The 15,679-nt window shown below is 38.3% G+C and overlaps 1 protein-coding gene across 1 annotated transcript in view; it reads left to right on the top strand.

Moving 5' to 3' along the window:
• Positions 1–15,679, top strand: part of Tcf12 (transcription factor 12) — a 293,581-nt gene that overhangs the window by 203,474 nt on the left and 74,428 nt on the right. The window contains exon 7 of the mRNA XM_032910228.1: positions 13,194–13,329. Coding sequence (XP_032766119.1) covers positions 13,194–13,329 — 136 coding nt within the window. The remainder of the gene's footprint in view (positions 1–13,193; positions 13,330–15,679) is intronic.

The raw sequence follows: 15,679 nt of genomic DNA, 5'->3' as shown, positions 1-15,679 counted from the left end.
AAAATAAGAGAAGTACATATAAAAGAGACATTGCTATAATGTTTTACTAATTCTTCTCTGAGCATAGTTTTGTGTCTTGCCCATGCAATGGCAGCAGGGGAGGTGGCTTTGGAATACCAAGAATGGAGCTGTTGCCCTGGTAGTGCTTTGTCTCTTCTCTGTGTAGTTTACGCATGTTCCCTCCTCAAAAAGACAAGCCTTTTGAAGAGGGCTTATCTTTATGTAGTGAGACTGTACACCATTTCATGAATGTAAAGAAGACATGATGTGAGACTGCATAGGCAGTATGCAGTAGAAACATTCTGAGATCTGTGACTCTAGTATTCTCAGTTTTATCTTCCTAGAGTACAAATTAATGATAGTGGAGTTTTTAATCATAAGTTGATGCTTACTTTTTCATCTTTGTAAAGATGGGGTCTTACTCTACAGATGAGGCTGGCCTTGCTCTGTTTCTCTCATCTCAGCTTCCTAAGAGCCAGGATCACAGGTGTGAATCACCACACCCAGCCTGGTGCTTATAGTTTTTGACATAGGGCTAATTAGGCCCTTATTTACTTCGAAGCTAGCAATAGATATGATTATATTTAGTAAGTATTTAAACCAATCCATTTAGTGCTTTAAAAAAAAAGTAGTCTGAGAAAGCAAGCATACACTTACCATCTGCATATATTTTTTCCTTGTAAAGATTCCCTTTTAGCTATTGTTTTGTGTAAGTGTTCCTTTACCTTCCTATAAAATCACATTTACAGTCTTTTCCAGTCTAACCAATAGGAGGTCCCATTAAGAAATGATATTTGTCAAGTTCATTATTTTACTCCTTTACTTAGCTTTTACGAAACATTTAAACTTATAGAGCTTTCTTAAGTTCACAGTTCAGAGCTAGTATAACTGTTGCCCATGGTGGAGGAGGAAAGAGAGAAACCGTAAAGATGTATCTCACATGGATTCCTAAAGGTCTTTATATAAAGAAGTGAGTCTTTTCACTGACTGATTTATCATATATAATTTAAAGTGTTACATCCTAGAGGATTTCTATATGATTTAGCAGTTCCAAGAATAACTTTTTCACTGAGTATTACTCATTGTTCAATACATCTTTTATAGATGAAGTCTAGAAGATTATGAAAATGTTTTTTCCTAGTGATAAGAAATGAGTGCTATCTCATTTCAGAGTATTAACTTTGCCCTGAATAAAAAAAGACAGCTTGGCTGAACAAAACTGGTTTGCCTGGTTCTCTGTCCTCTGGGACATTAGTATTCTTTCTGCTTAAGATACCTCTAGGCCAAGATCAGTAGTAATCAATAGTGTGTCTCTTTTATTTTGAAGCAGGAAGAAAAGTCAATAATATGAGCTGGGATCTAATTTTATTTTAGGGGAATAAAAGTAAAATCGCTCAATTTTGCTTTGGTGTTAGCTACACAATTAAGGTAACAAGGGAAAACTATATGATTTTATTGGTAGACTATCAAAATATAAGGCATTTATAATTTTGCTGTTTTTAATCATATCTCCATTGATTTATTGGCCGTGGTTTTATTTCTTGTCAAGTCCTTTCAGATGATACTGGGTTCCTAACTTGGTATTTATTTCTTTCAGTGTGGAATGGGTCTTTGTAGTCAGCAGGCTAAGTTAGCAATCAGCAGTGTTCAGGAAGCAGCCTCCAGTGTATTTCCTTGTCTTCCTCATGTAAGTCATAACAGAGCGTACACACTGCGGAAACAGCTATTATGGGGTTCAGACAGCTTCGAGGAACCACAGCCTGTTGTTGTTGGCATCAGTGACCATGGTAAAACAAGAAGATAGGACATTTCCTGTCCAGGTTTGTCTATAGTGAAGGAGAAGGCTTACCAGCACTAGTTAGTAGCAAGTAATCATGTGTCCCCGTGAGAAGTTTGTCTTGCCTTTCATCATATAGCCTGTGTACATTTGCAGTTTGTCCTCCACAGATAACTCAGCTTTAGGATTTTGTCCACAAGAGTCATTTAGGAATTACTTACATTTTTTTTTTCAAGTTGACATCTTTGTATATGTTAGTGAAAGTCCTTCACTTTGGGAATCTTGTACAAAGGAAGAGACTTTCTCACCTGATCTACAAAAGATGTAAAATTTACTGAGATGCACATTGGAAATGCCACTGTTGAGTCTTTGCTGTTGTTTATTAACTTCTCAAGGCTTTTAGTTTGAAAAAGTAGGGACACAAATAAAAGATAAAGAGTACACTTCATGTTACATATTTGTCAAGATTCATTGGTTAACATTTCACCTTTCAGTGTGTGCACACTGAGCATGTACTCCTGGAGAACGTGATGTTTTTTCTATTCTTCATTTGAGCTGATAATAGCTTGAGTCTGTTATATCCTTTAGGTTCAGACTCTTGTCACCTCTCCCTCCAGGGGTTTACCACTCTTGTCTTTTCTCTGTTTGTTTGGTTTTTTTTTTCACACTCAGATTTTATTCTCTTCCCAGCCCACCCTCCTACTGTTCCACTGTTCCACATTTCAAACCTCCTCTCTGCCCCCCCCCGCCCTGTCTCAACTAGGGTGTCCTCACCCCACCCAGCCCTCCAGACCTCTAAACTCCGGGGCCTCCAGTTTCTTGACAGTTAGTTGCATCTTCTCTGACTGAACCCAGACCTGGGAGTCCTCTGCTGTCCTCTGAAGGTCCACTTTGGGCCTGTCCTGCTGGACCTTCTTTTCCTCAGGCTCTTTGCCATTTCCAACCCTGCAGTTCTTTCAGACAGAAACATTTACAGGTCATAATTTTGACTGTGGGATAGCAACCCCATCACTCTCTTGATGCCCTGTCTTTCTACTAGAGGAAAGTGCTACAAGTTCCCTCTCCCCACTGTAGGGCATTTCATCTAGCCCCTGCCCCCTTTGAGTCTTGAGGGTCTCTCACCTCCCAGGTCTCTGGTACATTCTGAAGGGTTCTCCCAACCTCCTACCTCCTGAGGTCTCCTGTTTCCCTTCTTTCTGCTGGCCCTCAGGGCTTCAATACTTTTCCCAGGTCGTGTTCCCTTCTCCCCATTATCTACCCCCTCTCCCTTTCCTCCTCCCCCCCCCATTGTGGTTGCTTTCTTCTCCCTCCCAAGTGGGACTGAGGCATTACTTGGGCCTTCAGCTTGTTGACTTTTTGAGTTCTGTGGACTATATTATCATCATCTTCTCCTCCTCCTCCTCCTCTCCTCTTCCTCCTCCTCCTCCCTCTTCCTCCTTCCTCTTCCTACCTCCTCCCTACCTTCTTCTTCCTTCTGCCGCCACCACCGCCGCCACCACCACCTCCTCCTCCTCCTCTTCCTCCTTCTCCTCCTCTCCTCCTCCTCCTCCTCTTTCTTTTCCTCTCTCCCTCCTCCTCCTCTTCCTCCTCCTCCTCCTCTTTCTCTTCCTCCTCTTCCTCTTCCTCCTCCTCTTCCTCCTCCTCCTCCTCCTCCTGCTAATATCCACATATTAATGAGTACATACCATGCGTGTCATTTTGGGTCTCAGTTATCTCACTCAGGATGATGTTTTCTAGTTCTATCTGTTTCCCTGCAAAACTCAGGATATTCTCTTCTTAATGGCTGAGTAGAACCACAATTTCTGTATCCATTCTTCTGTCGTGGGACATCTGGGTTGTTTCCAGCTTCTGGCTATCACAACCACTATGAGCATAGTGGAACACATGCTCCTATGGCATGGTGGGGCATCTTATGGGTATATTCCCAAGAGTGGTATTGCTGGGTCTTCAGGTAGATCTGTTTCCAAATTTTCTGAGGAACCTCCAAATTGACTTCCAGAGTAGTTATACTAGTTTGCAATCCCACCAACAATGCCTCCTCTTTCTCTATATCTTCACCAACATGTGTTGTTACCTGAGGTTTTGATCATAGCCATTCTTATTGGTGTAAGGTGGAATCATTTTGATTTGAATTTCTCCGATCACTAAGAACTTTGAACATTTCTTTAGATACATCTCAGCCCTTTGAGATTCCTCTGTTGTGAATTCTTGGTTTAATTCTATATCTCATTTTTTGAGTGGGTTGTTTGGTTTTTTGGTCGTTAGCTTCTTGAGTTCTTCATATATTTTGAATATTAGCCCTCTGTCAGATGTGGGGTTAGTGAAGTTTTTTTTCCCAATCTGTTGGATACCAATTTGTCTTATTGACTATGTCCTTTGCCTTAAAGAGGCTTTCCAGTTTCGTGAGGTCCCATTTATCAATTCTTGATCTTAGAGCGTGAGCTCTAAGAAATTTCACCCTGTGCCAATGAGTCCAAGGCTCTTTCCCACTTCCTCTTCTATTAGATTCAGTGTATCTGGTTTTATGTTGAGGTCCTTGATCCACTTGGACTTGAGCTTTGTGCGTGGTGACAAATATGGATCTGTTTTTATTTTTGTACATACAGACAGCCAGTTAGACCAGCAGCATTTATTGAAGATGCTTTCTTTTTTCCATTATATATTTTTGGCTTCTTTGTGAAAGATCAAGTATACGTAAATGTGTGGTTTTATTTCTGGGTCCTCAAGTCTGTTCCATTGATCAACCTGTCTCTGTCCCAGTAACATGCAGTTTTTATCACTATTGCTCTGTAGTAGAGCTTGAGGTCAGGGATGGTGATTCCCCCCAGCTGTTCTTTTATTGTTAAGAATTGTTTTCGCTATTCGGGGGTTTTTGCCTTTCCAAATGAATTTGAGAATTGCTCTTTCCATGTCTTTGAAGAATTGTGTTGGGATTTTGATGGGGATTGCATTGAATCTGTAGATCCCCTATGGTAGGATGGCCATTTTTACTATGTTAGTTCTGCTGATCCATGAGCATGGGCAATCTCTCCATTTTCTAAGATCTTCGATTTCTTTCTCAAGAGACTTGAAGTTATTGTCATACAGATCTTTCACTTGTTTGGTTAGTGTTATCCCAAGATATTTTATATTATTTGTAACTATTGTGAAGGTAGGTGTTTCCCTAATTTCTTTCTCAGCCTGTTTATCATTTGTATAAAGAAAGTCTACTGATTTATTTGAGTTAATTTTATATCTGGACATTTTGCTGAAGTTGTTTATCAGCTGGAGAGGTTCTCTGGCAGAATTTTGGGGGTCTCATATATATATATATATATACATATATATATTATATATTGTCATATCATCTGCAAATAATGATATCTTTATTTCTTCTTTGCCAATTCATATCCCCTTGATCACTTTTTGTTGTATTATTGTTCTAGCTAGCACTTCAAGTAATATACTGAATAGATATGGGGAAAGTGGGCATCCTTGTCTTGTCCCGGATTTTAATGGTATTGTTTCAAGTATCTCTCCATTTAATTTGATATTGGCGGTTGGTTCCCAATAAATTGTTTTTCTTATGTTTAGGTATGGGCCTTAAATTCCTGATCCATCCAGTACTTTTACTTGAAGAGGTGTTGTATTTTGTCAAATGCTTTTTCTGCATCTAAGGAAATGTTTGTGTGACTTTTTTCTTTGAGTTTGTTTATATAATGGATTATGTTTATGGATTTTCATATATTGAACCAACCTTGCATCCCTGGGATGCATCACCTACTTGATCGTGGTGAATGATCATTTTGATGTGTTCTTGGATTCGGTTTGCAAGAATTTTATTGAGTATTTTTGCATCAATATTCGAAAATGAGATTGGTCTGAAATTCTCTTTTTTGGTTGGGTCCTTGTGTGGTTTAGGTATCAGAGTAATTGTGGCTTCATAGAATGAATTAGGTAGCGTTCCTTCTGTTTCTATTTTATGAAATAGTTTGAGGAATATTGCTATCAGGTCTTCTCTGAAGGTCTGGTAGAATTCTGAACTAAATCCATCTGGCTCTAGGGTTTTTCTGGTTTAGAGGTTTTTAATGACTTTCTACTTCCTTATAGGATATGGGCCTGTTTAGCAAGTATACCTGCTCTTGATTTAACTTTAGTATGTGGTATCTGTCTAGAAATCCATCAACCATATAATTGGTCACAACACAACCCTCAACTGATACAAGAGGACTGAAATATTTCTATGCACCCTATCAGACCACCATAGCCTAAGGCTGGTCTTCAATAACAGCAAAAACAACAGAAAGCCCACACACAGGTGGGAACTGAACAACTCTCAGTGATAATTTGGTCAGGGAAGAAATAAAGAAAGTAAAGACTTCCTGGACTTTAATGAAAATATTGACACTTCATACTCAAATTTATGGGACACCATGAAAGCAGTGCTAAGAGGAGAATTCATAGCACTAAGTGCCCTTTTATAGAAACTGGAGAGATCCTACACTAGCAACTTTACTGCACACCTGCAGCTCTAGAACAGAAAAAAGCAAACTCACCCGAGGAGTAGAAGGCAGGAAATAATCATACTCAAGGCTGAAGTCAATCAAATAGAAACAAAGAGAATAATACAAAGAATTAACAAAACCAAAAGCTGGTTCTTTGAGAGAATCAACAGGATAGATAAACCCATAGCCAAATTAACTAATAGGTCCAGAGGCAGTATCCAAATTCACAAAATCAGAAATGAAAAGGGAGACATAACAACAGAAATGGAGGAAATTAAAAAAAAAAAAAAAAATCGGATCCTACTACAGAAGCCGTACTCAACAACACTGGGAACTCTGGAGGAAATGGACAGTTGTCTCCTCTCACTTCATCTAGTCTTAGTTTAGCCATTGAGAATCCTAGACCAACAGGCTTGAATTCAGGACAGACCTGACCTGAAACCACAAAGTATTGTACCCAAGAAATGAAAATTAGAGTACTATCTATCTTACTTCTTAATACATAAAGATAGACACACATAACCACAGTGACTTACAGAGGAAAGAAAAAAGTGAGTCTTCTATGACCCCGCTTCATACTTAACACTGGAAAGTCTTGCTTCCCCTAGCGGCTGAGAGCCATTGGTAATGTGTGCATGGAGAGAAGATGAACAATTTGTTCAAATAGGTCATTTGCCCAGGATCCCAATCAGAATGTGAGCCTAGGGTGGCTAGTTCACCTTTACTGTTTCCAAGATAGTAGTATATTTGGTCTCCTTTTACAAACATGAAGATGCACTTTCCTCCTCACTGTTTAGGTCATTTCGTGCTTTTTTACTGGAACCATCTTGACATCTTAAAAGATGGCCAAATTTAACCTATGTGCACGTTTGTTCATTTGTGATATTTTATTTTATTATCTAAGCAAAGAGATCGCTCTGAACTCAGCTTTAACCCACTATTGGAGCCCTCATATTAGGGGGTCAAAAAACATGTTCTATAAAGGGCTAGAGAGCTAGACTCTATGCTTGCCAGCCTGACTGACTGCTTTAATGCTCAACCCTTCCCTGGTAGCATGGAAAGTGCCACAGCTGATAGAGAAATCACAGCAGGACTTTCATTGAAAGTAATTTCAGAAATAAGTTCACTTCCACTGAAATGTTGTCACTTGATTCAATATACATCATTATTTTATATGCTTGTAAAAATTTGTATAGCAGGAGGCCAGTGTGGTGGTTCAGCAAGCCTGGTGACCTCACCTGAATTCATTGCATGAAACCCACATAAAGGCAGAAGGAAAAAACTAACTTTACAAAATTGTTCTTAGACATCTAGACATGCACCATGGCACTTGCACACTCAATCCTCAGCCCTATGCACGCACAGAAACACACCGTGAACACACACACAATTATGTAGAGAGAGAGAGAGAGATGGCTTGGTTACATTTTGTTTGTTTTATGTTTTGGGAGTGTTTGTTTGTTTAAGATTTTATAAGAGATAGTTCAACAGCTTAAGCACATTGTTGCTCTTACAGAGGACCTTGATTCATTGCCCAGCATGCACATGGTATTTCATAACCATCTGTGTAACTTCAGATCTGACAGTCTCTTCTGAACTTAGAAGGCACTAGGGATGCATGTAGTACATATGAGTACATTCAGGCAAAGCACTCATACACATAAAGTTTTTAATTAGTAAAAGATTGTCATAAAAATTGTATAACAAGAACATTATTAAAAGTCTGGTAAGAGACAATTATGTCTATCTGATGTATTTATTTTATATGTTCAGTGAAGAGCTTCCTGTGTGAGAAAAATACTGATAAAATATCAAGGGCAGTCAGTCTGACATTGAGCAAAGAGCACACCCATTAAAATAAATTTTTAAGGTGAGTGCATTGTGCTTTCAATCATGTGGAGATCATACGTTCCATATAATTCTGATCTTACTATTTAAAAAAGAATGCTACATCTGCCTGTCAAAGGCAAAAGAAAAAAATTCAAAACAGATGTGGTAATTAAAATTTATGCATAACGTCTGTGGATTGCTAAGTCCCTGCTCTAACTAAGACTTTTGTTTGTGGAGGGACGGACGGACAGACACACACACAGACACACACACAGATAGATAGATATGAATAGGGTGTATGGTGTTTACATTTAAATTTTTCATTTTCTCTCTTTTTATCTTTGCTTATGGAACTTTTTTTAACATAGAGTATTTCTTTTTTTTTTTAAGTCTGATCACCCCTTTCTGAGTCTGTTCAATGTTGTATCTGTTGAATTTTCTATAATTAATGCAAATTAATTACATTAATACTGTATAGTCTTTTTTGTTCACATGCCATAATATCTTGTAATTAAACTTCTACTTACTTCCATACTTCATAAAGAAATGAATTTGCCAGAAAAAGAATTTGCCTTTTGAGGAATCTGAAGAGCACTGTGTTCTTAAGACTGTTTCTGAAAGACAGCTTTTGGCTGACTTAGTACTTTGTTTCATGTATACTACATCACTGTCACATGAGCTTTAAAGAAGCAACATATCAAATGAGTTAGAACTCTGCTGAGGCAGAACAATCATAAGCTCAGGGCTACTTTTGGCACACAACAATACCAAAAGTCAAAAAGCACAGAAGCAAACTCAAATAAGACCCTAAGTTTGCAGTTTTAAAAACCAGAAAATGGAGAAAGGGCTGGAGATGTGGTTTAGTGGTGAAGAGCATCAGTCTGTCTTCCAGAGGACCCTAGTTTGTGTCACAACACTCCCATAGTGCTTCACAACTACCTGTAACTTCAGCTTCAGGGGACCTAAAGTCCCCTTCTGGCCTCCCTAAGTGCAAGGCAAACACGTTGTACACAAATCGAAGACCCATACACATAAAATTTTAATTAATTAAAAATAAACTAATAAAAAATGGACCAAACTGAAGGATAAAAAGAAACCAATAGTTAAAGCATACACAAACACAACAGACTAGAAGATGAGAGAAAACCAGCAACAAAGTAAAAACTGTCCTTTGCAAAGTATGTCCAGCATTTGGGAGGCTAAGTGGAATTACAGAATTAAGTCCTGTCTGGTCTATATAGAAAGTTCTATACCATTGTGAATTATATACAGTTTAAAAGTTGACTCCTTGAGAAGACCAGCCAAATTGAAAAACTTATTCCTAGATTGACTAAATAAAAACTTGAATCAGAAGTGAAAAAGTCACACGGCTCCTGGCTTCATGAAAATAAAAAAAGGAAAGAAAGAAATGAAAATGCCACAAGCAGTTGCTAACACATATTCTAAATGAAATGAACAAATTCCTAGAAATATATACTGTCAAGACTGGCTCAGAAGAAAACAAGAATTGGTAATAGAAGTCTTTTCAGTTAAAGGCTTGCAGAGACTGATGGATGACTTTTCCAGTAAAATGGAAGGAGGCTTCTGCTTCTGAAACACTCCCTCCCTCCATTAGGGGCAGCATTGTACTGATACCAAAGCCACAGATGCAGAAAGGAAAATTCATTTTGAATTTCGATACAAAAAAATCACCTATAAAATGCTAGCTCACTGAAGACAGCAGTATAAGGATTAGACATTGTTACCAAGTAAGTTTAACACAGAAATGCAAAAGTGGCTTAACATAGGAAAGTTGATCAACGTAGCTTACTTTACCACAGTAATAATGTGAAGGGAAAACAAACAAACAAACAAACTAAAAAACCCACAAAATCACTCAACTGATTCAGGGTGGGTGGAGCGCATTTAACAAAAATCTACTACTTGTGCCAGGTGTGGGGCACAGGCCTTTAATCCCAGCACTTGCAAAACAGAGGCAGGCAGCTTGGTTTATATAGCAAGTTTCAGACCAGCTGGGTCTCCAATGTGAGACCCTGCCCCCCCACCCCCTCCCAAAAATCAAAAACGCAAGCTAGTATCCTTTCCTGATAACATTTAAGAAGGTAAGAAAAGGGGACTAGAAAGATGGCTTGGTGATTAAAAACGTTCACTGCTCTTCCATAGGACCTGAGTTCAGTTTCCAGAACTTATGCCAACTAGTTCACAAGTGCTTATAACTCTGTCTACGGAGCGTCTGGTGCCCTCTACAGGCATCTGTGTGCATGTGTGAACTCACATACACATAAATAAAAATAAATCGTAAGAAAAAACAAGTTAACAATAATAAGGAACTTCCTCAACTTGGCAAAGGTTTTTTTTGTTTGTTTTTTTTTGTTTTTTTATGAAAAACAGCCCATCATATATTCTTTCTCTAAAGCAAAGCTACTTTCTTTCACCTATTATAGTCAGCAGTGCATTGGAAATTGTAGAAAAGTAACAAAAGTAAAACTCTTTATTTGCAGGCAATTTGGCCATTTCTTTAGAAATGCTTAAGGAATTCACAATAAAACTCTTAGAGCTAAGGGCTGGAAAGATGACTCAACTTGCTCTTGTAGAGGAAGGACTCAAGTTCATTTCCAGGCCCCTGAATCAGATATACCTTTAGCTCCAACTCCAGGGGTTTCGGTACCCTCTTTTGGACTCCACTGGACCCTCACTCATGTACACCCTCACTCATGTGCACCCTCACTCATGTGCACATGTCACCACCCACACACACAGAAGGTTAATAAGCCTCAAAGTCATCAGATTAAGCAAAGAAGTCATAGAGAAGGTTACATTTGCATGGATCAGCCCAATGGAGGAGTCAACTGGGGCAGAAAGCAAAGTGGTGGCTGTCATCGATGAGGAGATAAAATAAGGAGTTACTGCTTAGTGTGGATGGATGGAAGAGGAAAGGAATGATGGCCGAAGGGATGGGAGTCCTTCAGGTGTGAGGCAGTGATCTGGATTGAGTCCCACTGCTAGGGAACTTTTCAACAGTTAATGTTATGCTCTATCAGTAATGCTGTAATATTTTTTTAGTGCTGAAACAGAAAAATCATGCAACTTTTTTCTTCATTATTAGAATTAAGGCAGTGACTGAAATATAGTGGCTATGCTTCTCAAATTCTGCTCATTCTTCTGACAGGAGCGAGTTTAACTTAGCATGTTGTGATGCTCAGTATTGATCAGATTACGAAGAACATGAAGATTACAGAGTATTAAATATACAGCAGGAAAGTATAGTAAAAAAAGCTGGAGGAAATCATCTTTTCTTGCCTGAAAGCATCCTCTGAGGTTTTTGTTTGTTTTTTTTTTTTTTTGTCGTAGACATTAAGAAACCTGGCAAATGCCATTAATAGACTCCAAATCTTAAAAAGGCAGGGTGGATAATTATTATGGGCCAAATAGAACAAGATATATTTTTTCAAAGAATTTAAGATATCTGTGGCATATCTTAGGTTTTGCACTTAAGACCAAGAAGCATAAAGTAAACAAGTCTGACATGAGGGCATAAAACAGCGCATAAAGCAGAGTGAAGAGCCATGAGGCAAGGCCACTTTCAACCTTACATTCACATGGTAGGTTTGTCCCATAGAGCATCTGAGACTTTGTGCTCTGTGCCATTTTATAAGGAACTTAGCAAAGTGAAAGAGAATCTTGAAGACCATGTTAGGGATGAGAAGCATGATCCGCCCCCCTTTCCATGTCATGAAACAAAAGAAAAAAGGCAAGAAAGACTAGTCATATAAATATGGGCACTCTTCAAATAGTAATAGCCATCCAAAAGAAGAGGGGGGAAAACAGAATCAGCTGCCTATATGATCATGAAAGTCTTCAAGCAAAGTCCAGGTGACTACTTTTAAAAGTCTCTATAATTAAAGGATAGAATCACTTAGGCACCAAAATGTATTTCAGCCCTAAGATTACACTTAATTAGTAAAAAAACAGACAAGCTGGGTATAGTGGGCCCTACCTTTAGTCCTAGTACTTGGGAGGCCGAGGCAAATAGATCTTTTTTGAGTTTGAGGACAGCCTGGTTTACAGAGTTAGTTCTAGAATAGTCAGGACTACACAACACACACACACACACACACACACACACACACACACACTCTCTCTCTCTCTCTCTCACTCTCTCTCTCTCTGTCCCTCTCTCCCTCCCCTCCCCCTCCTGCCTCCCCCTCCCCTTCTCCTCCTCTTCCTCCCCCCCACAGGCAAATGTCCTGCAATAACAGAATGAGTTCTAGAATAGCCAGGACTACACACATACACACACACTCCCACACTCCCACACTCCTACAGGCTAATGTCCTGCACTTTCTCCAGATTGACGGCTGCAGACTGAGGAGTGTCAATGAAAACCCCTTAGTATTTCTGATGGCCAAAAAGTTTGGAATCCCTGTCTCCCCTCATGCTGGTGGAGTTGGACTCTGTGAACTGGTACAACACTTGATTATATTTAATTATCTATCAGTCTCTGCCAGCCTTCAAAACAGGATGTGTGAATATGTGGACCATCTGCATGAACATTTCTAGCATCCCGTGATAATCAAACATGCTTCATATCTGCCTCCCAAGGATTCAGGCTACTCAACAAAGATGGAGGAGGAATCTGTAAAAAGACACCACTATCCGGATAGAGAAGTCTGGAAGAAAGAAGCTTCTTGTTCTCAAGATTTATGTATTTAGCCCTAACACTTTTTCTGAAGTGAAAATACTTAAAAATTCTGGAGTTTTAAAAAATAGAAGAAAAATCAAGTCTAGTCATAAGGCCATACCTCAGGAATCCGCTGTCATTTTAGTTGATGGTCAACAGGTCATAGTCTACTTAATTCTGAAATTGTCTTTATAAAACAAAACACTTAAAAAATAAAAACAACAGCAAAAACCAGGAAAGGGAAAGATGAAGGGAAAAAAAATAAGTAGAGTCTAAAACCAGTGACCTAATTGATTTTTAAAAGTATTTATTGATTTCTTGTAAATTTCAAGATATTGATTAAGATATTGTTGGTTCTTCAGAAGTGTTGAGGTTGGTCTTTAGCAGCAAGATGACTTGTCTCCTTGTCTTTGTTTTCTAGTCTAGTCTCCTGAGACAAGATCTAGGACTCGGGAGCCCAGCACAGTTGTCTTCTTCAGGAAAACCTGGAACACCATACTACTCATTCTCTGCCACAAGTTCTAGAAGAAGACCGCTCCATGATTCTGTAGCTCTAGGTGAGTATTTAACACAGAAAACCCTCTCTCCCAGGTGCCCCCATTCCTTTAGTCTGTACTTTCTGGCTGTGCTTTTAATGAGAAGAAATGTACTTTCTAAGTCATCATTTGTAAGTCACGGTGTATTTACATACAAATAATATACAGGCTGAGTATTCCTAATCTGAAATCTGCAATCCAGTGAACTTTAAAGAATGAAACCTATTGAATACTGACATTTTATACCTCACCTCCTGAGATGGGCCACAGCCATGAAGCTCACTGAAGCAGAAATTACCTCTGGACTATGTAGAAAAGGTGTTTATGAAACATAAATAAACCTAGTCTTTACATGTGGGTTCTGTCCCCAAGATACTGCATTATGTGTATACAGGTCATTCTAATCTAAAGACTAAAACACATCTAGCCACAAGCATTTCAGGTAAGGGATACTCATCCTGTATGCATTAGATACATGATGAATGCAGTTGTCAGAATTCCCACTGTTGTAAAGAGCTCATTCACTTTGAATTCAAGGTTCAACTAACTATAAGTAGCCTTGACTGACAATTCAATATTTAAACCATAATTGTCATCACTATGAGCACTGTGTGCTGTATATATTCTGTGCTTCCTTAAAACCATTTTTTAATTTATAATAAATTTTTATGTTTTTGAAATTATATCTTCCTTCCCTTTCTCTCTTCACTCCATCCCATGACTCCCATCTTGCTTTCAAGGTCATGGCCTTGTTTAATTGTTGTTTTATATGTATATCCCTAAATATAGCCTGGTCAGTCCATACAATGTTACCTTTATGTATATAATCTCAGTGCTGACCCTTTAGGATTTGATAACTGATTGAGGCGCTTTCCCCTCGGGAGAGCATTTCTTCTCCTTGAGTTCTTAGTGTAAGGCCCTTGAGGTTTTTCCTCATCCATGTTAGCATGTCTATTAATGTCACTTTTCAGGTCTTGTTTAGGCAGCTATATGAAACCATAGCTTTTTTAATTTTTCGTTTTTTAAGACAGGGTTTCTCTCTGTAGCCTGGCTGGCCTAGAACTAACTCAGTAGACCAGACTGGCCTTGAACTCGGAGCTCCACCTACCTCTGCCTCCTGACTGCTGGGATTAAAGACTCACACCAGCACCACCTAACTGAAACCATAATTTTCACAGTTTTGCTGCAGACAACTTAATATTTTGCTCCATGAAAGGAATTAGCCAAGTTTTCTTCTTCTAACTTACAAGTGGTTTTCTTCTTAAAAGCAAGTTTTATCTTTTACTGTCAACATCTAGTTTTTAACCGAGATAAAGGTATTTCGGAATGGTTTACAGGATGATTTTATAAAGTCCTATCTCAACAGGACAATAATCATGTTAGTTCAGGACTTTAACCTTGAATTTAACATAAAAATTAAGACTCAGAAGATGTCACATAATCATTAGTAGTTCACTCACTGGGAATAATTTTAAGGTTTTTGGGAGTCTTGCGTGCAGTGTTTTTTGTTTTTTGTGTGGTTTATTTTTTTGGTTTTTTTTTGTTGTTGTTTTTGCTGTTGTTTTCTTTGTTTGCATACTAGTTACTTCTTTACTTTTCCACTGAAATTCAGGTAAAGGGAACAGAACATAACTTACTGATGTGAGAGTGGACAACAGGATGGTGTCTGGTACACTGACACTGCTGTTTAGTTAAGAGCAGCACGCGGAAAGACTCACTTCTTCTTACAGCTTCATTCTTATGTCAGTTATGTGTATATGCTCATATCCATTCATCCATCCTGACAAAACCAGTCTATTTTGTGCTACTGTGTGTTCTGTAACACTTTCCATCTCATCATTGTTTAAAGTGATTTTTTTTTAACATAAGAAAACTAAATTTAATATAAAAATGTTATATATTTATATATTAATTATATCTTATATCAGATGTATATGATACAATTAATTTACTGAGAAAATTAATTAAAAGTTAATGTAAAGACATTATAAAACATGTTTATAATGAAGGTAGGCCAGTGTCTAAAGTAAATGTAAACCAAAGGAGAATGTTTTCGTCTAATTCCTGATTACACAAATATATGTTGACTGCCTCCAGCTAATATAAACCCTATCAAACCATCTATTTTGGTGAGCTGTTTCTAGTCAAAAAGCATGGCTGGATAAGGTACATAGGAAAGGTGCAGTGATGGATTGCCACATCCAGAAGAGAATTCTGATAGATGTCTTTATTTTGTAGGAATGGTCATGTAATACGTGTGGGTGCTATTAGGATCAGCACTGATGGTTTAGACCAATATTCCTTTTGTTATTAAAGAATGATAGCTTTTGGGCTGAAGAGATGGTTTGGAGGTTAAGAAAACTGTCTGGTT

Source organism: Rattus rattus, chromosome 8 (assembly GCF_011064425.1).
Source record: "Rattus rattus isolate New Zealand chromosome 8, Rrattus_CSIRO_v1, whole genome shotgun sequence".
In the NCBI taxonomy this organism is placed as follows: Eukaryota; Metazoa; Chordata; class Mammalia; order Rodentia; family Muridae; genus Rattus; species Rattus rattus.
Note: the sequence above shows the minus strand (reverse complement) of the source record. Positions and strands in the feature narration are given on the sequence as shown.